Here is a 22,051-nt window from a genome sequence, read left to right as displayed (position 1 = left end):
TGGAGCGGCTGCGGCCAGCTCCACGGGGGAGGGGAGGACCAAAAGGAGAAGAGGAGGGAACTGGCCTGGGAGGAATCGAGGGAGAGGGCGGAATGTGGGAGGGCTCAAGGGGACATGGGAGGGACGAAAGGAGAGGGGGGAAAGAGGGGGGGGTCCAGTCTCCCCTGGCCGAGCACTTTTTTGGGGAAGTCCTAGGACTGATCTCCAGGACCTGGACTCTTCTCCCAGCCCCTAGGTCCCCGCTCAGCCAAGGTAGGGGGAGTCACGCCGCCGCGGGAGGAAGGAGCGTTTCGGATGGGAGGATGGTGGAGGGACCACGAAAAGGGGTGATGCGGGTTAGGGTCGAGGGGAACCCAACCCACTGAGGGTTTTATCATTGTTAAAGAAGAGTGAGACACAAGGAGAGTGGAGAGAGGAGGCAGATATTTGGCGGGTGGGGGGCTGCAGGATGTTCCAAATAGGGCAGCCGCGAGGGCCCTAAGGCTGGGGGCTCCTCTGTGAGGCCCTACCCCTGGGCCCCCAAGCCAGAATGTCCCCAGAACAAAGCTTTCCTGTTGTGTTGTTTGTCTGAGTGGGGGGAAAGCATGTTCGGGGGGCCTCTTGCTGGAGAGGGGCTGTTCTCAGCCCCAGACAGAGGAAAGGCCTTGGCTGAGGAGCCGATTGGCGCCCTGGGCTCCCGTTGCCCAGTGACAGCCATGGCAGTGTTGGCAGGAGGTCTGGACAACCCCACCCCACACCCCTCCCAGCTTGAGGCCTGGCCCTCCTGGGCCCCTTGAACCTGCAGGGCATGTGAGAGCCTGTGTGCTGGGTAGGGTGTGCAGGGGGTTCACCATGTGTTCTGGTCTCTGCCCTCTCTGCCTTGGGATCTGCCCAGACAGGACTCTGAGCTTGGCTCCCATTCAGGAACCTAACTAAGATCTGAGGGTCTCCTAACCCCCCTTGCCTGCTTCTCTCCACAATCAGTAGCTGTCTGTCCTCTGTCCGAATGGCTGAATGGAATAATCTGGGTCCTTCCTGCCGCCCCTTGCCCCTCGTTGGCTCCTGCCAGTCCCTCTCCTCACCTGTTGCCCATGTCTCTCCATTGCTCTGTGTACTTGGCTCTCTCACAATCACCTTCTATCCATCTTCCACATTGTCTCTCTCTGCTGTCTCTTTCTGTTTGCTCCCGCTTTGTTCCCACAGCTTCCTTCCTCTTACATCCTGTCTGGGTCTCCCTCTTGCTCAGTCTTATCTCTTTCTCTGGACCATTCTCTGCCCTTGGTCTCTAATCACTATCTTTTGATCTCTGGGTCTCTTAGACCAATGGGTGGGGGTGATGGAGGTGCCAATGACAGAACTAGGAAAGGACGTTGTGAGACAGAACAACTGATGGGGACAGTTTTACTCTTTACAAAAGGGAGGGAGAGCCTATCTCTGGGTCTCTGTCTCTCGCCTCCCTCCCTAGTCTGCACCTCTCTCACCGTGTTTCTGCTCTTGTTTAGTTTGTTTCTTTCTCACTTAGTCCATGGGTCCCTGTCTTTCTCTCCCACCATCTCTGTCTCTGTCCTTATTCAGTGTCTCTCTTCCTCTCACGACCTCTCTCTGGAACCCAGGCCTGACTTCATCTGTGATTTCTCTTACACACTCTCTCTCTGGGGCACCCAGGCCTTCCCTGCCATGCGACCTGTCAGTATCTGGCAGCGGAGCCCATGGGGGCTGCTGCTCTGTCTGCTGTGCAGCTCATGCCTGGGATCTCCATCCCCATCCACGGCCCCCGAGAAGAGGGCTGGGAGCCAGGGGCTGCGGTTCCGGCTGGCCGGCTTCCCCAGGAAGCCCTTTGAGGGCCGAGTGGAGATACAGAGAGCTGGCGAGTGGGGCACCATCTGCGATGACGACTTCACGCTTCAGGCTGCCCACGTCCTCTGCCGAGAGCTGGGCTTCACAGAGGCCACGGGCTGGACCCACAGTGCCAAATATGGCCCTGGAACAGGTAAGCAATGCTCCATGTGGCCTAGGTGTTGTCTAAATGCAGGGAGAGGGAACACCAGGATGGCACAGGCACAGGGACCCAGGACACCAAAAACAGCCAGTGTCAAGTAAACCCATGGCTGACAAACCAATCAACACAGTTGCTTCCCAGAACTGTGTGACCTTAAGCTGGTCAGTGCCTTCTCTGAACTTCAGAGGCCCTAGGTGCAAAATGACTACATGATCTCTAAGTTCCTTTTTTCTGCAGAAGTATGATTCTACCTTGCTACATGCAAGGACAGCCCTGATACAGGTGAGCCCTGTACAGTTAAAGTACAGTTGGTTTGATGGAAAGCTGAGAACAGATAAATGATGTCTGGATATCCCAAAGCCAGAAAGGATCACAGATACTGCAGCTGACCAAATCAGATTATAGGCAAGAGCTGAAACCAACAAGCTGGAACTAAGAACAAGTATAAACTCTAAGACAAGAATGAGTGTGGCTAGTAGGCGCTTAGGAGGAATTCTGAGACCTGAGGATGCTTACATTGTAGGAGCCCACAATGGGACTGATGGACAGAAGCTGGTGCAGTCTGCAGCTAATCCTCCACTTCCTACTGGCTGGACCACTTCTGGAATAAAGTGTCACTTGTAGTTGCCACATTTAAAGAGTGACAGTAGAGGGGCTCTTGGGTGGCTCAGTTGGTCAAGTGCCCAACTCTTAATCTCAGCTCAGGTCTTGCTCTCAGGGTCGTGAGTTCAAGCCCTGTGTTGGGCTCCATGCTGGGCATGGAGCCTACTTTTAAAAAAAAGAGAGAGTAGAAAATGGATATACTTTCAGAGGAGAGCTGCCCAGATGTGAAAGACTGGAAGCCAAGTTTCAAGAGGGAATAGCTGAAGAAACCAGGATGTTTGGTATGAAAACTAAAAGCTTTGGGTAGCAATTGCATGAAGGTTGTCTCCAAATATGAGGACAGTCATTTAGCTGACAGTCATTTAGCTGCCTGGATGGCATCGAAGGACTGAATCAGACCTTGGGGGATAGTCATAGAGAGTCACAAGGACTTTGTGATGGTTCAGTGGCCTGGTGGGGCAGGAAGTAGGTATCCCAGCAGAAGCTGGGAAAGTCCTGTCAGGGTATGCATGATAGGTCCCTGCCATTGGTTGGGACAGACAGTCACATTGGGTGGAATCCCATGGCCTCTGGGGGGAATTGAATCCATCCCAACTCTGAGAAGTCAGCAATACTCATTTCAGGCTGGTCCAGGCAGAGAGGAAAACAAGGGGGCAATGCAGTAGCACAGACAGGGAAGACGCATGGGAGAAAGTGAAGCTGAGAGGAAAGGATCTTAGATTTCCAAGTCTCACAAATGGCTCAAACCCTTAAGCCCCCATGTATTGGCTGTGTGGTCACCCCAATTTCTTTATGTAAAATGGTGATAACACCTCTGGCAGCTCTGTTCTAAGGATAATCATGTATATACATACATGGCAGAGTGCCTAACACACAACACATACTTGATTAATTGTAGCTGTCATTGAATAGGTCAGGACTGATCAGAATTTCAGTGTTGACTCTTGGTTTTTTATTCACCCTACCAAATTCTTGAGTATCCCCCCGATCACAACTGACCCTCCATCAATCCTGTGCTCCCTTTCCTATTCCCTTCCAGGGTCTCCTCTTTCACATCCCACTATCTAACCAGAAAAATGGGATCATCAGGCCAGGTGTGAGGCCTTCATGGTCACTCTCCCCTAAATCCTCACCACTTACCCTTCTCCTCCATCCTGCCTCCACAAGCCTCTCTATTCCCTCATCTCTCCCTCCACAGGCCGCATCTGGCTGGACAACCTGAGCTGCAGTGGGACTGAGCAGAGTGTGACCGAGTGTGCCTCCCGGGGCTGGGGGAACAGTGACTGTACCCATGATGAGGATGCTGGAGTCATCTGCAAGGACCAGCGCCTCCCCGGCTTCTCGGATTCTAATGTCATTGAGGTCTGCAGTTCGTACACACACACACATACACACACACACACACACACACACACACACACACACACACACACACACACCAGGATGGCCAGAGAGGGCTGTGGGGTGGTTATATGTGGTTAGAGGGGATGCTAAAAGGTAGGGGATCCTATATGCCCCATGGGATCATTTGGGTCGGTGTGAGGCTGAGGGGGTGGGGGACAAATGATAATGCTCCTAGGCATATTAAAGCCCAGGGTTGTTTTCACATTAGCATTCACGTCACTAAACCTGGAAGGCGCCCCTCCAACTTCATCCCTGGTCCCCAGGACATCCCTTGCTCTCCCTCTCCTCAGAGGTTCCTGCTCTCCTGGAACATTTCCCTTCTTATTCTCTCCTACTTCTTCCTAAAGTGCCACTTCCTCTGTGAACTTCTCCCTCGTGCTCCGGGCCGCCTTGGCTGCTCCTTCCTCAGTTTGCCCCGCACCCTTAATCGCCTCTCAGACCAGGACATGTCCTTCCACTCCCGTGGTTGCAGGAAAGTCAGTTCCCCACAGAGAGCAGGAGTGCCTCTCAGCCCTGTGTCAGCCCCTGCTCGCCACTGTCTTCATGGCAAGCACGCTGATCAGGGTTCCTTAAGGGTGGCAGGACAAATAAAAGTCGCTACTGAGACTCCGTCCTCTGCCTGTGGTCCCCTCCCCAGGTAGAACAGCACCTGCAAGTGGAAGAAGTGCGACTTCGGCCCGCCGTGGGGAGGGGCAGGCGGCCTCTGCCAGTGACCGAAGGACTGGTCGAAGTCAGGCTTCCCGACGGCTGGTTGCAAGTGTGTGACAAAGGCTGGAGCGCCCATAACAGCCACGTGGTCTGCGGGATGCTGGGCTTCCCTAGCGAAAAGAGGGTTAACACGGCCTTCTACAGGTGAAGGGGCGTGGGCGCTGGGGGGAACAGACTGGGATGGAGGGGTGCTTGCTAGGAAGCGGTGTCTTGACCTCTGAGAGGGTCCGGGGCTCAGGAACAGTGGGGAACTATGGAGGCCCTTTCGAAACTGGAGAGTTGAGAAACCTTGTGGAACTATGAAGGGCTCCTCAGGGCGGGTCCGAAGTGGGGCAAGCGAGGCTCCGGCTCTCTGAGGTCCGCAACCGGGGCGGGGCGAGTGGCGGCCGGTCGCGCGTCCGCACCCGTGACGCCCGCGGTTGGCAGGCAGAGTCCCGGCTCCCCGGGGCGCGCGCCGAGCCTGGCGAGGCCACGCCCAGCGGCCGGCTGTGTCGCGGGCGGGTACGGTTACGGCGCGGGCGCGGCTCCGGGGCCCGACGTCCGAGTTCAAGGAGCGCGCGGCCGCGCCCTGCGGAGGCGGCGCTTGGGTGTGTCCAGCGCCGGGCTGGGCGCGGGAGTCCCCGCCAGAGGGCCGAACCTTGAGGGTTGGGGGGGCTCCTGGAGAGGTGAGGCCTGCCCCTCGGTCGCGGCCATCCTCGAGGCGCGTCCGTGAGCGCGGGAGCCCCTGGGACTCCTAGGCAAGTCTTCCAGAATATCCTTTGGCCGAGGCTCTCCACCTGCCCTGGAGCCCTGGGGTACGCACTGGCTACCAGGGTAACGAATCACACTGGTAAACTGCTGTGTGCTTACCGTGCCTCGCAACCCTGGAGCATCATATGTGGTCGTTTAGAGGAATTTGGAAATCTTTACAGTCACTCTAATCTATTTTGCAGGCTGAAATACTTTTTTTTTTTTTTTTCTTCTCAGCTCTTCCTTAGTTGAGTTTTGCAGAAAGACCTCTTGACATCTAGGTCAGCTTCCACTGGGCACACAACGTCAGATATCGTCTGATTAGAGCAGGGTACAGTAGAAATGCTCAACTTTGAGTAGAGCATGCCCAGATTTTGTATGCCTTTCTGTTGAGGAAACATCCCACTGTTCATATTGAACTAGTAATCATCTAAAACCAATTCAGATCTTCCTTTATCCTTGATACTAATAGAAAAGCCTATTCGAACCTAAATCTATGTTGAGTTTATTCTATTAAGTTAGTTTGATACATCATTTAAAAACCACTTAAAAGCCACAGTGAACCCATGAGATTATCTTGAATCTTGACATTATTTTCCATTTATCATCCCTCCCAGCCTCCTCTGGAAGATATACAGGATAGCTAGGTCTTCTGGCTTCATCAGAGTGACTGTTAAAATTATTGAAATGTTCAAAACCGAAGTCTAACCCTTCCTTACTCATCAAGTCTTTACTCATTACTTGTGAAATGTTTTTTTCCCACTAATTGGGAACAAAGTGAACACTACAATGATGTAGCCAGCATTTCACCATTTTATCTATAATGAAATCGTGGGAGATTTTGTTAGTCTTCCTTAAAATCTAGATATATTATGTTCGTGGCCATTTTCCAGCCTTCCAATTTAGAAAGCTTATCAAAAAAGGAAATCATGGTGGTTTGAGCTAACTTTTACTGAAATCGTTCTGGGTCTCTAAGCATCTCCATATTTTTTCCCCACTGTTCACAAACTTTCCATTTAATAACTTATATTAAAATATTATTCTTTAGATTAAGGAACCTTTTTCTTCTTTTTGAAAGTAAATACATTGTCCAACCTCTAGTCTTTTCCATACTTGCTCAGATTTTCGTTGCCTTGGCTCTCAGACACACCTGAAAGTTCTTTCAGCCCCAAGGAATATACTTTATCTGGTCTGGAGACTCAAACTGTTTTAAAACAGCTGTGTGCTGTGCTCCTTTGCTATTATCTGTCTTGGAGCTATACATCTTTCTCTGTGCTTTTTCTTTACTTTGCCTGACCCCAACATCAGGTTCTGAAAGATTTATACAATTTAAAAAGCAGGGATTTCAAGTGAAGAGGATAGCATGAACAAAGGTGAAGAGATTCATTTGGTCAGTATTTATATATTGTCTACTGTTGTAGACACTAGAGATTCGACAGTAAACAAAACAGACAAAAATCCCTGATCTCATGGACTAGGGAAGAATCAGAAAATAGTAAAATTTTAAAATGCAAGGATGGCAAAGTGTAATGAATAAAAATAAAGCAGGGAAGGAGTTAGGAAGTAAAAGTGAGATTGCAATTTTAAAAAGAGCCATCAGAGAAGGCCTCTTTGAAAGGGCATCATTTGGGAAAAGATTTAAGGGAGGCGAGGGCACAACCTGTAGAAATCTAGACAAGTGTTGACAGGAAGAGGAATGATAAATGAAAAGATCCTAGGGGGCAGGGGGAGGGAGGGGAGAAGAGTCATGCTCCTGGAGGCCACTGGGGCTGCAGCTGAGTGAACAAGAGAGAAAATGATAGGAAAGGTGATATAAGAGGGGATAGGGAAAGAATAGGAAGCCTGATTGCATAGGGCCATTTGGGAGGACTGGTGTATACTCTGTGGGAGATGAGGTTTTGAACAGAGGCGTGACATCTGACTTCCATTTTTAAAGTATTATTTTGGCTGCTTTAAGAATAGACTGTGAGGAGGGCACCTGGGTGGCTCAGTCGGTTAAGCGGCCGACTTCAGCTCAGGTCATGATCTCACCGTCTGTGAGTTCGAGCCCTGTGTTGGGCCCTGTGCTGACAGCTCAGAGCCCGGAGCCTGCTTCTGATTCTGTCTCCCTATCTCTCTGCTCCTCCCCTGTTCATTCTCTCTCTCTTTCAAAAATAATAAACATTAACATTATATATATATATATATATATATATATATATATATATATATATAGAATAGACTGTGAGGGATACAGTAGAATCAAAGAGAAATTAGTTAGGAGGTTATTGTCTCCTGAAAGCCAAGTACAGAAAGTGAGGGTGATGGTGACCAGTGAAAGAGATGAAAAATTATAAAATTCTGTGTATGGTTGAGGTAGAGGCGACAGGATTTGATGATGGGTTTAATATGGTGGGAGAGGAGAGCGATTAAGGTTCACCCCAAGGTTTTGAGCCTGAGCTAAGTATGGAGATGGCCTTACTTGATAAGGAAGACAATGGGTGGAGCATGTGTTGTGTGAGGATTGGGGGGAGGGGTGTTGCATACCAAGAACTTGGTTTTGGACCTGTTTAATTTTTGGATATATGACTCTAGAGTTGCTGAATAAGCATATTTTAAGTCCTAAAACTGGACGTCACCAAGGGAGTGAATGTAAACAGGAAAAAAGAGGTCCAAGGACTGAACAGAGAGCTTAAATGTTATGTCAAGAAGATAAAGTGAAATGCAAACAGCAAGGTGAGGTAGAAAGAAGACCAGGTGAGCAAGGCAGCCTATAAGCCAAATAAAGCACTTCAAGGATGAGACGAAGAGTGCCATCACCTGAGTTGGTGTTGCTGGTGGGTCTAAAAGCACAAGGACTGAGACACAAATGCTGGATTTAGCAAAACAGAGTCATTGCTGACCCTGACAAATTTGACAGTGACTAGGATATTTTTCAAAAGACAGTTGACTAGAGTAGAAAATTGTGCTGAGAAATAATGGAAGGAAGATCTGAATCCATAAAAGCCAGAAAATGGAACTTTTTGATGCCAGATTGGGGAGTTTGATCTTTATCTTATGGAAAAATTAAAAATAAAAGTATTTGTATGGGACAATGATAAAATAAGACCAGTGTTTTTAAAGTTTACCTGATAGTAGTGAATTGGAGGAGGAGGTTCTAGATGCCATAAGGCCAGTTAGAAGCTTGTTATAAAAACGAAGCTGATTAGGAGGGTGACAACAAAGAGAGAGAGGATGAATAGCTGAAGGATGACTGATAATAGAAAAGAAGGGAGGGACACCTGAAATGATCCTGAAGCTGCTTGAGAGAAGGATGGTGCAAGCCAACAGGCATCTCTGGGCTTCAAATTAATATGAACTAGCTTTAGAAGTGAGCCATCCTTGGGATGTTTGAGACCCAGGAATTACCTATAGGTATGCATGGCCTGAAGTAATTTTCAGAGATCAGGAATATTTGTGTACATCTTGGAATCTGCTACTGAGTCTAGGATATGAAGGCTGGAGAAGGACACATACTAAGAACAGAGACCATTCTTAGTGAGGAGAGAGGTTGCAAGAGTCCTGAGAGTTCTGTGATGGAGATATGAGATAGGCTTCTTTTCACCGCCAAATCACACAGAGGGAGCATTCTCATGGGTGGTACAATCATAAAGGATAGATAAGATCATTTATAAAGAACTCCACCTTCCATAGAGAAAGAAGATACATCTGCTGGCTTTTAGAGGAAGCCAGTAAGATTTAAGGAATGAGAAAATCAGAATGAGTTGCGTTTATCATTTTTCAACTTGGTTTTATAGTTCTTCCCTACAACACGTGAAAGCTGTAGAATTTTAGAAGAGGAAAAGAATGTAGAGATAATTGAACCATTTACTGCCCTTTTGCAGGCAAAGAAATTGAGGTTCTAAGAGCTTAAGTGCTGAAAGCTATTTACTGAACTCCTGCTATTTGCAAAGCACTGTGCAAGGTGCTGAGAACACAGAGGTGCTGAGAGATCATGGAAGACCTCACAGGCTACACTAAGGATTTGGGTCTTTATGCTAAAAGCAATGGGAAGCGACTGAAGTGTTTTCATGAGCAGGGCTGTAAGAGGACATGATCAGGTTTGTGGTCCCCAAAAAACCACTCTGCATTTCTGAGAATGGTGTGGAGAAGAACAAGAGTGAGTGGATTGAAGAGATGTTTAGGAAGTAATACTGACATGACTTGGTTCTGGACTGACTTTGGGAACCAAAGACGAGAAGTATCAAGTTGACTCCTAGGTTTCTAGGGTGGATTTTGCTGAAAGAATTACAGGTTTATTTTTTGCACCTATATTACATTTTAGAAACATTAAGAAGGCAGGGGCGCCCGGGAGGCTCAGTTGGTTGAGCATCTGACTCTTGGTTTCAGCTCAGGTCATGATCTTGTGGTTTGTGAGTTTGAGCCGCCCATTGGGCTCTGTGCTGACAGCATGGAGCCTGCTTGGGATACTCTCTCCCCTCTCTCTCTGCCCCTACCCTGCTGACACTCTCTCTTTCTCTCAAAATAAACTTTAAAATTAAAAAAAAAAAAAAGGCAATGGACTATACCAGGTTAGGTGTAAATGGGAACATATAAAGAGAGGATGTGGAGTGAGAAGAATGCCTTAGGGCTCCAAAAATGTAAGTGACTAGCTAGAGGAGGAACATGCAAAGAAGACCAAGAAAGAGCAACTGGAATGAGGAATCAAACCAGACTCATAGTGTTAGGACAGCCAAGGAGGAAGAGAAGGACAGAACAGCAGTGTGAGATGCTACCAAAACGGGAACATGATGAAAACTGAAGCTGTCTACTGGATCTATTCTCGCAGAGTGATGGGGAAAACCAGAAAGGAGTGGGTTAAGGAATGAGTGGTAAGAGATAAGACATAGAAGTGGAGCACTGACAACTCTTGACAATTTTTTCTATGAAGAGGAAGGGAGATATAGGGTGGAGGGTGTGTATATGTGCGCGTGTGTCGGAGAGATCGGAACAGGTTTAAAATGATTCAGTTGAGGAGAGATTGTATTTGACCTCTCAATTTAGGAGAAAAAAGATCCTAAAGGATGGAATTCAGAAACCTTTTGGGGGAGTGGTCTTGGAGGAGAGAGATGGGTGGATAAGAAAAGGTGATGCTGACGTGGGTAGGTTTTTATGTTTGATGGCTGAAGGAACAAATTGTAAGGGGAAACAAGCACATTTGTGAACGTGCAAGTGTAAATCAAAACAAGTATCAGTACTAGTATTAAATAAGTACCAGATCCTTAATATAATTTATTTTGTACTTTATTATATATATATATATATATATATATATATATATATACATATGTAAAATCATATGTACCATATGATGTATAATATAAAACCTTATAAATAGAGAAGAGGTACTTCTAAAATCTAGATAATACTACATTTTTTATGCTTATGTATTTTAAGAGAGAGAGAGAGGGAGAGCATGAAAGCATGTATGCGAGGGGAGGAGGGGCAGAGAGAGAGAGAGGGAGAGAGAAAATCTCAAGCAGACTCCATGCTGACAGCGTGGGACTTGATCCCACGAACCATGGGATCATAACCTAAGCCAAAATCAGGAGTTTGACACTTAACTGAGCCACCCAGGCATCCCTAGATAATACTACATTTTTCTGAGTACTAGTTAGAGGATCAAGGTAATCTTGAAAGAAAACATAAAATACATTTCATTTTACACATATCTGAGAAAAAGACATTTGGAGAAAAAGTTTCACCCTATACTTATATGATGAAAGGTTCTAAACTCTTAGTAATGTCTCAGGAAAGGGACCTGAGACTTATTGTGCACTCTTTCCAAGGAATGTTGGACACAGTGGATATTTTGGCAAAAAGACCAACTAAATCCATCCTCAGGAAGAAGCCAGGGCAGGAAATACCAAGCAACTTCAGAGCTGTTTCATATCTGTTTATTAACATCCAGTGCATCTGCACACAGTATACTATGTCCAGATATGACTCCTCAGGAGAAACAGGAGTAGGAACGTGTTTAAAGAAAGAATAACTAAGATGATAACAGGGAGTCTCATAAACTTAGAAGAACGGACAGACAAAACCTGCATTCATCTATACATTGTTGGACAGAACGAAGAGGGGGCAAAAAAAAGTCTTTGAAATCAAAAGGAGAATGAGAGGAGAAACAGACCTAGGTTCCAGACCTTAGACTTAAGCCAACCTCTTGAAAAATAAAATAGGTCAAATATTTAGGCCAATTAAAAAGAAATAAAGTTTTAGAACTTATTTCTCTGGACGTAAGTTTGGGAGCTGAGCTTGGTTTGTAAATGACTAAAGCATATGGGATTTAATTTGGGCAGGAAGGATGCTGTCATCCTAAGCCGCCTGGCTTCATGCTCCCCAGTCAAATCAAGTTACTGTCCTTGGACATCCAGCCTTGGTGCTTGGTCCTAATTCACTGGCCTCAGACATGGAAATGCCAGAAGTCAAAGAGCATCCAAGAATAAAAGACAGTCAGCCTCCCTATGACCAGACCAGTTCTCTCTCCTTGCTGGGTCAGTCTGGCGATCTTAACAATCCTAACATCCTTCTACTTATACACTTCCCCATAGACCTCCCCTGAGGTTTAGATCAACCCTGATATTGCCCCTAGTCCCCATCACTCACTACCCTAGTGTAATTTCTGTGCGTGCTGGTACAGGGGCTCTATCAGCCTGAGTCCATGAATTTCACTACTGTTCATCAGTGTGGTTATGTGCGCGAGAGGCCAGACAGCTGTGAAGGGTAAAGCCTCGGGAGTATCTGATGTTATAACATCTTGTTGACTTTCCAATTTTCCTGTTGGAAAAGAAGTTTGCCCCTGGCTGCACCAGCCTTTCCCACTTGGTTCTAGACTGATTTTGACTCTGCTATTGTCTTATCCTCACAGAAAGTTGAGGAAGCGAGCGGCCAAAGCCTCGGCCCGACGCCCCAAGCCCCTTGGAAGGTAATGGGGCAAGAGCCCCGGGACCTCCTGCTCGCCCCTGAGGCCCCAGGAGGTGGATGGATGGAAGGCAGCCTATCCATGTCCATCCCGGAACCCAAGCTGATGAATTAGGGATGTAACTGCACAATGGCCATTCCAGGGGAGGTAGGGAAGGGAAGGGGAGGCAGGCATGGGGATGGGCAAGCCTTGACCTTAGGGTGTACAAAGAGGAAATAAAGTAGGAATGGCTGAGGAGAAGCCTTCTCATCTTTATGCTTCCCCCAAATAGCTTGGACTCCAGCCTCAACCACCTGCATGCTTCCTACCCCCCTTAATTCAGTTCACCCACATTCCCATTCTCTCTCCTCCTTTTACCTTGTATCCCCTTCTCCCATCACCCCCTGGACTGACTAGATTTTTCATCACTGTGGTTGAATTCAGAGTGCAACAGGAGTTCCTAAAGTAGAGTTCAGTGGTGTGCAGCCATCAGTGTGTGGCCCCCTTCACTTTACTCCTTCCCACACTCTGCATAAAGTGTCCTTCCCAGAAACAGGAAAAAAAAAAAAAAAAAAACAGAAAACAAAACCCTCTACCTTTCCTGGGCCACGTACCTAACCACTACCTCCACTAACTTCTTTCTCCTTTTTTCAGACCAATCACCAAGCTTAAAGTCAAACCCAAACCCCGAGTGGGCAGGGGATCAATCAAGAGGTAAATGAAGTTCAGGCTGGGTGTGAGGAGAGGGAGAGTGCAGAGTGATGATGAGTCAGGGCAATTGAGCTGTGGTCAGGAAGGGGTCTAAGAGGCCCCCACCTAGAGGTGGAGGGGTGGCAGTAGCTATTAGAAACCACCTTTCAGATGAGTCACTGAAACATAAAGTGATGCTAGGCCTTATCCTCGTTTCTGGGGAATTATGCTTATCACAGGATTTTTGAAAGTCTTGATAGAAGTTCATCCACTGAACTCCTGTTCCACAGGCTTGTTTATCTTCTCCCAGTGAATTCTAGCAGATACTCTAGCACTTTCTCCTTCAGATGCCATCCTTGCCTCTCCCCCAAGAAGTTAAGTTTGCCTAAGGGATCAATGTTCCCATCTTAACTTTATTTTTTAAAAATAGGTGCTACCAGCTTGGAGGTAAGACTCAGGATCCCCTCTGGAAACTTTGCCAGGGATGGGTTCAGATTATAACCCCTGTGTCTCTGGCCCAGTTGACACAATTAGGCTCCCAGTTCCATAATTTTCCTTGTGGGGTCCTTCAGAACCGAAGGGAGTGGAAAGCTTCCAACGCCACTGATTACCTCTCACTAGGCTTCCAAAGGCCATTTGCACATGAGAAGTCTCCCTGATAACTTCTTCAGCAGTGGCTGAGACACAGAGAATTCATCCCTTTCTTCTGTCCCCTCCTCTCTTCTGCACATTCTGGGATCACCCAGTGGTTCCCTGGTGGCCCTCCTTCTCCAGCTCCTCCTTGTGGTGGCTTCAGAGGAGCTTGGAATTTGAGAGTACTCTTGTAGTACCTTCTAGCTAAGGGTCATCTGTGCCCAACATAGCCATGCTCTGGCCTTCCCTGAACGCCAAATTCAAGGGCACACTGCTGTTTTTACTGTGTTCCTTGTGGGGAAATGGGAGGAGGGAGTTTAGAAGAGCAAGATCTTTTTCCTGTGGTGGCCTCTTTGACTTTTATTTTCAGCAAAACAGGACTTTGGGAGAGTACCTGATCTGTTTGAGCTTCAGAATCCACTGATCCTGAGCTTCCAAAGGTATTCTGTAAAGTCTCCAGGCTTGTCTGTTGTGCTTATGTTTCCTCCTCTCTGCATCTTCCTAGGCAATGACTTTGAGTCGTCATAACCTTCCTTCCTCTGACATCAAGTGATGGGCACATTACTGAAATAGTTCATTGCCAGGCCAGCCTCACAGGCCCATACCACCAATAGCAACCCTCCTCTCTGGGCACTGCTCTCACCACGCGCCTCACTGCCATCTCTTACTCCGTTGGTGTCAATACACCAGGCCCCTCCTTCTCTCAAGGCATCTCTCTGAAGGGTTTCCAAGGTTTAACATCTCTAGTTTAGTCCCATTTCCATGCTTGGGTGGCTACAGAACATTCTTTCTGTTATGTTTAAATTGCAGAAGCATGGACTACCTCATTAAAGTCCAGCTCAGGTCTGGAGAGACCGCTACCATTCTGTTGTGCATATTCTCTCCTTCTCTGGTCATGTGGACTAACTTTTGTCTGTCTTGCATTTGTACATCTTCATTCCCACATGTGCCAGCCCCAGTCCTTCCCTATGTCCACCTTCTGGTATAATCTTCTCATAACTACCCATCATACTCTGGCCTGGAAGACCCTCCAGCCTCTGAGAAGCCATTTAGACCCAAGACTTACTCAGTCCTTTGCATCCTGACTCATTCAGTTATTTCAGCCTCAGCATAACAGAAGGATGTGCTCACGCTGGTTCTTCAGGCTTCCTGTTTGTGTCAGCTACTCCCTCCTGCCCATCTCTTCCAGCTGGGCAGTCCTGGCTTCTCACTCTCTTTGCACAGCAGCCTCAGCCTCAGCCTTCGTTAGGGCCAGCAGCCTGAAGCCATTTGGAGCAAGGTTTCTGTCAGGCAAGTCAAGACTAGCTGTCTACCCATAGTGGTCTTTGGCTGCAGGTCCCCAAGGACCCTCCTATCTGGGTAATCTGGGCTCTGTCAGCCTGGAAACTTGCCATTCCCTTTGTCTATAAGGAGGGAAACAGCAGAAAAGAAGAGAAGAAGAAGGGATAAAATGGTCATGAAAGGTTGGGGGATGGTGGAGGCATGGAGGGGAGGAGGGTTGTCGGCAAAGAGGCAGGAGCATTGTTTTACCCTACTGCACCCCACTCCTGTCCCCCCAGGCTGCTGGCCCAGCGGCAGCAACACTCCTTTGGTCTGCATGGGGTGGCGTGCGTGGGCACGGAGGCCCACCTCTCCCTCTGCTCCTTGGAGTTCTATCGTGCCAATGACACCACCAGGTGCCCTGGGGGGGCCCCTGCGGTGGTGAGCTGTGTGCCAGGCCCTCTCTACGCAGCATCCAGTGGCCAGAGGAAGCAACAACAGTCGAAGCCTCAGGGGGAGGTGTGTGAGACAGTGACTATAACCTTCCCCACCCCAGGTGGAGAACCCCTTAGCCTAGCCAGCCCCTGACTTAGCACAGCCCTGACCTTTGAGGACAGAGAGGAACCTCTCAGGGGGTGGGCCACAGACCTGAGACCACCCCCTCCCTCCCGCCAGAATCTCCTTTATCACCCAGGTCTACTTAGCCCTCTCTGTGCTGATGTTTCCATTCACTGCTTTGGGCACATCTCTCTCCTCTATAGACCCGAGTGCGTCTAAAGGGTGGGGCCCACCCTGGAGAGGGCCGGGTAGAAGTCCTGAAGGCCAGCACATGGGGCACAATCTGTGACCGCAAGTGGGACCTGCAGGCAGCCAGCGTGGTGTGTCGGGAGCTGGGCTTCGGGAGTGCTCGAGAGGCTCTGAGTGGTGCCCGCATGGGGCAGGGTGAGGGGGATGAAAATGGGAGGAAGAGGGAAGGAGGAGGTACATACTCTCCCCGGGGGGTGGTGTATGGTCCTTGGGAAGGAGACCCCTGGGCAGACAATGAAGGTCCAGTTATAACCTCCTGATCTTTGACCTCTGACCCTAGGCATGGGTGCCATCCACTTAAGTGAGGTTCGATGCTCTGGACAGGAACCCTCCCTCTGGAAGTGCCCCCACAAGAATATCACAGCTGAAGACTGTTCCCATAGCCAAGATGCTGGAGTCCGATGCAACCTGCCCTACACTGGGGTAGAGACCAAGGTCAGTTATCTTCCCGATTTAGTCCAGAAATCTCGCATCCTATCCAGTCTTGGTCATGATCTGCAGCCTGACAACTTCCCAGCCCACTGTCCCAGGCCCCTGCCATCCTACAACTCCCACCTGATGCCCCCACTTGCTAGCCTTTATGTGCCTCTGAATCACCTTTCAGCCACATACCTGTTATAGGCTCCCGCTACCCCTCCCCAAAAGCTTACCCGGAACTTCCATTGTGTCACTACAGATCCGACTCAGTGGGGGCCGCAGCCAACACGAGGGGCGAGTGGAGGTGCAAATAGGGGGACCTGGGTCCCTTCGCTGGGGGCTCATCTGTGGGGATGACTGGGGGACACTGGAGGCCATGGTGGCCTGTAGGCAACTTGGACTGGGCTATGCCAACCATGGCCTGCAGGTGAGTGGGAAGGAAAGGGAAACCAACACGATTGCCTCCAAAGCCTGTGTTTGGGGCAGAGGACTATGGAAATGAGTCCCTTGGACCAAGAGGCTGGATGGTGGGGGTCTCACAGAAACACCAACATATGTCCCCAGGAGACCTGGTACTGGGACTCAGGGAATATAACAGAGGTGGTGATGAGTGGAGTGCGCTGCACAGGGTCTGAGCTGTCCCTGGACCAGTGTGCTCATCATGGCACCCACATTGCCTGCAAGAGAACAGGAACCCGCTTCACTGCTGGAGTCATCTGTTCCGAGAGTGAGTGAAGGATAAGGTGATGCAAGCCAGGGAAGGGAAGCTCTGGGCCACCCCCTTTGAGGGAAAAAGAGAGCCATAATCTGGAGGGGTGCTCCTTCCCTATGAAGAAGCAGCCTCTCACACTCTACAGGGGGAGCAGAAGCACCCCCATCTGTCTCCACCCCTCAGCAGTGACTTCCAACACTCTGCTCCCTTCCATGTGCAGCTGCATCAGACCTGCTGCTGCACTCAGCACTGGTGCAGGAGACCGCCTACATCGAGGACCGGCCCCTACACATGCTGTACTGTGCTGCAGAAGAGAACTGCCTGGCCCGCTCAGCCCGCTCAGCCAACTGGCCTTATGGCCACAGGCGTCTGCTCCGATTCTCCTCCCAGATCCACAACCTGGGACGAGCTGACTTCAGGCCCAAGGCCGGGCGCCACTCCTGGGTGTGGCACGAGTGTCATGGGTGAGAGGGTCAAGTAGAAGGGCAAGGTCACTGGAGATGGGGCAAGCCTGCTGGGGGCAGGGACAAAAACAGGGGTTCCCTTGTCCCCACAGGCATTACCACAGTATGGACATCTTCACTCACTATGATATCCTGACCCCCAATGGCACCAAGGTGGCTGAGGGCCACAAAGCTAGTTTCTGTCTAGAAGACACCGAATGTCAGGAGGGTGAGTTGGGCCTAGACCAGACTCCGGTATCTCCATCCCACAGCCTTGCCTCACACTGACATATGCCAATCCCTCTCAGATGTCTCCAAGAGGTATGAGTGTGCTAACTTTGGAGAGCAGGGCATTACCGTGGGTTGCTGGGATCTTTACCGGCATGACATCGACTGCCAGTGGATTGACATCACAGATGTGAAGCCAGGAAACTACATTCTGCAGGTGCCTGGGGCCTGAGATCCAGCTGGCAAGTGGGAGGAGTGTTTGTTAAAGATTTGAAGACTGCAACTGGTCAAATTGACTTTTTCCCACTCACAGGTGGTCATCAACCCCAATTTTGAAGTAGCAGAAAGTGACTTCACCAACAACGCAATGAAGTGTAACTGCAAATATGATGGACATCGCATCTGGGTGCACAACTGCCACATTGGTATTTGATGGGAAGAGCAGCCCAAAGAGACTGGGGGATGGGAAGGAAAGGCCTTCATTCTCTTCTCCCAAAGTCGGTTCTATATCTTCCCACCCTCCTCTGGATCTCCCAGCCTCTCCACTTCTACTCACCCTTCCCCACAATGGGTCCGTTTCCCTGCCTAAACTGCCCATTCACCTTGCAGGTGATGCCTTCAGTGAAGAGGCCAACAGGAAATTTGAGCGCTACCCTGGCCAGACCAGCAACCAGGTCATCTAAGGTGCTGCCACCCTCCTCTGAAAACCACCACTGGCCCCTAATGGCAGGGGTCTGAGGCTGCCATTACCTCAGGAGCTTACCAAGGAACCCCTGATGTCAGCAGGCCAGCCATGCTCATCCAGTGTGTGCTATGGATGTGGAAACATCAAAACAAAGTTATTGCCCTCCTTCCTACGCCAGCTGCCGCATCTGTGGCCAAGCATGGGGAATTTTTGCTCCCAGGCCCAGCACTGAGTGAAGCACACTACAAAGAGCAGCACCTGATTGACTGCCCAGAACAACAGACAGCAGGAGCTCATTTTCTCAAATAGGGAGGTCAGAACGGTCAGCTCCAGTATCTCCCCTCCGTTCAGGGGGAATACAGCTTTACCTCTAGCCTCTTCATGGGGAAAAAGATCAGTACCCCCCGCCCCGCCCTTATTTTTGACTATAACATGATGCTAGGTATAATTTTATTTTATATAAAAAGCATTTGTGTGATTCCTCAGAGCCCAGGAATTGGTGCTGGTGGTTGGAGGGACCTGCCCCCCACTGGTTCATTTAATCCTCTGTCCAGGTACCCTCAGAGCCTAGGCCAGGAAAGCAAGGTGGAAATCAGAGCAGGAGCCTCAGAGTCCTGCTGACCCACTCATTCTGTGACTTCAGGGGTCACATATAAGGTCAATGTTTCTGGTCCCCGCCGGATGCGCACTGCCAGCTGGGATTGGGTTCGAACAGCTTCATAAATATCTTCAGCATTTTGTACCAGCTGCTCCCCAATGGCCAAGATCACATCACCCGGCCGTAGACCAGCCCTATGGTGAAAGATGGACAGAGAGAGAAAGGAGGGACTAGACAGCCCAGTTCAAGGGCACATGCACGCTTCACCCATCCCCACCTCACAATGCAGTCTCTCCCTCACCGGTGTGCAGGGGAGTCCAGGATGACTTTATGGATGAGCACACCATGCTGAACATCAGGGAAGCTTGGTTCTCGAAGCTGTAGTTCAGCAAGGATGCTGAAAGGACATAGATCACCCTGTTAACCACACCAAGGCACTCTCCCTTGGGTTCACCTCAAATCTCTCATCAACACACTGACAATCGTATAGACAAGGGCATGCACTAGATACTCCAGATACAAAGGCAATTCACTTTCTGCCTTCTCGAAGTTAGGAAGTAGGACATGTATGTAAAAAGTAACTAATTCCAAATGACACACACTACTAAATAACACTAATGTCATTCTAGAATTCTAAGGGAAGCTTTAAGGAGAGAGTAGAACTTAACTTGGGTGTAGAAGCATGGTTCTGGTATTTAACCATATAAAGCAAGAATAACATAAATAAAAACATGAGAGTAGGAAATCAGGTTGGCTGAAACAGAGTATATTCATGGAAGAAGCCAGGTCTGGAAGGCCGAACTGGAGACAAATGGAAAATGGCCCCTGAACACCAGGTTAATGGACTGAAGTTTTTAAAGCAGCAGCAGGATGAAATCAATCTGGTAGCAGGTGTGCAAAATGGATTGGAGTGAGAAAGTCAATATGATGAGAGAGGACAGCTCTTCTGATAGCTCCACGTATGAGGCAATTCATCTTAGATAAAGATAAAATTGGTAACAAAGCTCAACAGGGATGCTAGTTGCCCACTATTGAGTACACTGGTAGTCCTACAGGTCACTACTTTTAAAGTTCATACCTGGGAGTCAGGGTCAGCATCATCACCCCAATGTAGCGGCGCTGGGACCCACTGATTCCAAACCAGGAATCTGTGATGGAGGAACAAATGAGCCTCATTCGGCTACATCCTTCCCTCCCCTCCCTTTCCTCCCAACAGACCCCCACCATCCCCCTCCCCACACTTCACCCCTCCCCCTTCTCCAGCAAGGCCCAATGAATGCCCTTCCCACCACTTAAAGGAATCCCTTTCCCCCTAAGCCAGGCTCACTCTTCTTTTCCCCACGATGCAGAAACTCTCGAAGGCGATCAGAAGGGATAGCAAAGGAGATTCCAGCTGTGACCTTCATGGTATTCACTCCGATCACCTCCCCATCCTGCAGGGATAGAGCCCACTATTCCCTAGCCCAAATAAATAGCAGGAGATGGAGATACCTGAACAAGAGTAGCAGGAAGTATTGGGGAGTTGGGGAGATCTGGTTGGATTTTGGGAGATAACCAACAGGAGACTGCTCAGAAACTTGACCAAACATCGTTGAATTAGGGAACACACACCCCTTCTCACACTGACCTGGAGCAGGGATTCTTGGAAAGAAGGATGTCCCACTCACCAGGTTAACCAGAGGACCTCCAGAGTTTCCAAACTGCAGGACAAGGACAAAATATGGAAGAGATCCAGGGACTCTATGCCTGGGGGCATAACCAGGATGTAGGCACTTTCTCCAAATTCTCTCTTTTCCCAGCCCAGCCACAGTGGCCACATATGTGCAGCCCAACCTCTGTATGTAAACTCGTCCACCAGCTATCACAGTTGGTGCCTGCCCCACACAGCCTTTCCCCCAACCCCCAACCTAGTTTGCCATTTTTCTCATATCAGGACGCACATCAATAGCTGCATCAGTCTGGATGTATTCCACATTGGTTTGGGGGAGGCCCAGGTCTCTGGCTGGACGCTGAGCAGAGCTGACAATGCCAGAAGTGATCGTGTTCTGCAGTGCAAAGGGACTTCCCATGGCAACAACAAACTCTCCTTGCCGGACATCGGCTGAGCGTCCCAGGGGTAGGGTGGGGAGAGGTTCCTAAGAGAGAATGGGAATAAGAGACCTGTCGTCTAGATATGTGAGCAAATTCACAGTCCCAACCAGACCCGGCCTGCCTAGACCCCCCACCTTAGTCTGAATCCTCAGCGTGGCAATGTCTGCCACAGGATCCACAGCTGTGACCATGGCCTCATACGTGTCGCCGCTAAGCAGCCTCACACGGACTCGGCGCCGATCAGCCACCACATGAGCGTTCGTTACGATGAGCCCGTCGGCAGCCACCACGAATCCTGAGCCATTCGAGATAGGGACTTCGCGGCCGGAGAAAGGGTGCCTAGGATGGGGGTAAAGCAAGGATGTGAGGAGACTCAGACACCTAGCTCGCCCGCCCCTTTGCCCGCGGCTGGGTGCCTCCTGCCCTTCCCCACCGTTACCGGCCCAAGATCTCGATATAAACCACGGCAGGTGCTGTCTTCTCCACCACGTCTGCGATGAAGTTGTACTGGCTCCGGGGAGAGGTGGGCGGTGAGCCAAGGACCGAGGCGAGGACCGCTGGAGGACCCCGACCCCCGCCCCACAATAACAACAGCACTGCCCCCCCAGCGCCCAGCGCTACCGCCAGCCATATGCGCGGACGGGTTCCAGGAGTCTCTGAGACCTCCCGGGTCTTGAGATCCGGGGACCCTGCAGTCAGCCGTGCTCGGGAATCCGAAGTCCCCGACGTCAGACACGTCCGTGGTTCAGGGACCCCCCCACACAACCGGGCCCAGAGACTGGGGGTCCCATAAGTCACTCGGGCCCGAGGGTCAGGAGTTCCTGACGTCAGCAAGGCCCGGAGGTCAGGGGTCAACAGGGGCCCCTTCCCCCAGGGAACCCCCCCCAAAGCCCGCCATCCCCAGAGGTTCCAGCCTGCACCCCGCCCCGCCCTCAGTGCAGCCATCAGCTCCGCCTCGGCTGCCTCTTCGCCCGCCCTACACAGAGGCGGTGCCCTGGACGCGAGCTGGCGGACAGCGGGACGCGGAGCACGCCGGTACCTGAAGTCCTTCAGAAGTGCACGCCGGGACCCAGGATTCCGGGAGGCCGACTCCGCCTCCGCCCCGTGAATGCTGGGAATTGTGGTCCCCGCGGGACGCGAGTT

At 50.0% G+C, this 22,051-nt stretch overlaps 2 protein-coding genes across 11 annotated transcripts; one reads left to right on the top strand and one right to left on the bottom strand.

Annotated features, from left to right (window-relative positions):
- The first annotated feature begins 130 nt into the window (after positions 1-130).
- On the top strand, positions 131-18,706 carry LOXL3 (lysyl oxidase like 3). Of its 9 annotated transcripts, XM_045446591.1 has the most exons (16): positions 131-252; positions 1,645-1,969; positions 3,780-3,943; positions 4,623-4,837; positions 12,312-12,368; positions 12,999-13,058; positions 15,227-15,446; positions 15,689-15,869; positions 16,015-16,169; positions 16,411-16,578; positions 16,716-16,878; positions 17,084-17,327; positions 17,420-17,535; positions 17,615-17,751; positions 17,848-17,959; positions 18,144-18,706. In XM_045446591.1, the coding sequence occupies exons 2-16, from the start codon at positions 1,657-1,659 to the stop codon at positions 18,215-18,217; spliced, it is 2,379 nt and encodes a 792-aa protein (XP_045302547.1). In that variant the 5' UTR covers positions 131-252; positions 1,645-1,656; the 3' UTR covers positions 18,218-18,706. The 9 variants fall into 9 exon arrangements, with proteins under 9 accessions (XP_045302547.1, XP_045302548.1, XP_045302549.1 ...); XM_045446588.1 differs by lacking the exon at positions 131-252 and having other exon boundaries at positions 264-1,969; XM_045446592.1 differs by lacking the exons at positions 12,312-12,368; positions 12,999-13,058.
- Positions 18,653-22,012, bottom strand: HTRA2 (HtrA serine peptidase 2). Of its 2 annotated transcripts, XM_045446612.1 has the most exons (8): positions 21,348-22,012; positions 21,043-21,247; positions 20,758-20,952; positions 20,485-20,517; positions 20,145-20,250; positions 19,896-19,965; positions 19,119-19,214; positions 18,653-19,011 (listed from the first exon to the last, which is right to left on the bottom strand). In XM_045446612.1, the coding sequence occupies exons 1-8, from the start codon at positions 21,851-21,853 to the stop codon at positions 18,846-18,848; spliced, it is 1,377 nt and encodes a 458-aa protein (XP_045302568.1). In that variant the 5' UTR covers positions 21,854-22,012; the 3' UTR covers positions 18,653-18,845. The 2 variants fall into 2 exon arrangements, with proteins under 2 accessions (XP_045302568.1, XP_045302569.1); XM_045446613.1 differs by lacking the exons at positions 18,653-19,011; positions 19,119-19,214 and adding an exon at positions 19,563-19,792.
- Between the last annotated feature and the right edge of the window lie 39 nt (positions 22,013-22,051).

The sequence above is a fragment of the Leopardus geoffroyi genome, chromosome A3 (genome assembly GCF_018350155.1).
Source record: "Leopardus geoffroyi isolate Oge1 chromosome A3, O.geoffroyi_Oge1_pat1.0, whole genome shotgun sequence".
Classification (NCBI taxonomy): Eukaryota; Metazoa; Chordata; class Mammalia; order Carnivora; family Felidae; genus Leopardus; species Leopardus geoffroyi.
This window is presented reverse-complemented; position numbering and strand designations above follow the sequence as displayed.

Coding starts and splice junctions, on each gene's coding strand:
- LOXL3 (XM_045446588.1), top strand. CDS start 1,303: ATGGGTGGGGGTGATGGAGGTGCCAATGACAGAACTAGGAAAGGACGT. Junction 13,059..15,226: donor GGCAGGGGATCAATCAAGAG/GTAAATGAAGTT, acceptor CTGTCCCCCCAG/GCTGCTGGCCCAGCGGCAGC. Junction 15,870..16,014: donor TGGTGCCCGCATGGGGCAGG/GTGAGGGGGATG, acceptor CTCTGACCCTAG/GCATGGGTGCCATCCACTTA.
- HTRA2 (XM_045446612.1), bottom strand. CDS start 21,853: ATGGCTGCACTGAGGGCGGGGCGGGGTGCAGGCTGGAACCTCTGGGGA. Junction 20,518..20,757: donor AGACTGATGCAGCTATTGAT/GTGCGTCCTGAT, acceptor CTTGTCCTGCAG/TTTGGAAACTCTGGAGGTCC. Junction 19,966..20,144: donor GCATCGTGGGGAAAAGAAGA/GTGAGCCTGGCT, acceptor CCTCCATCACAG/ATTCCTGGTTTGGAATCAGT.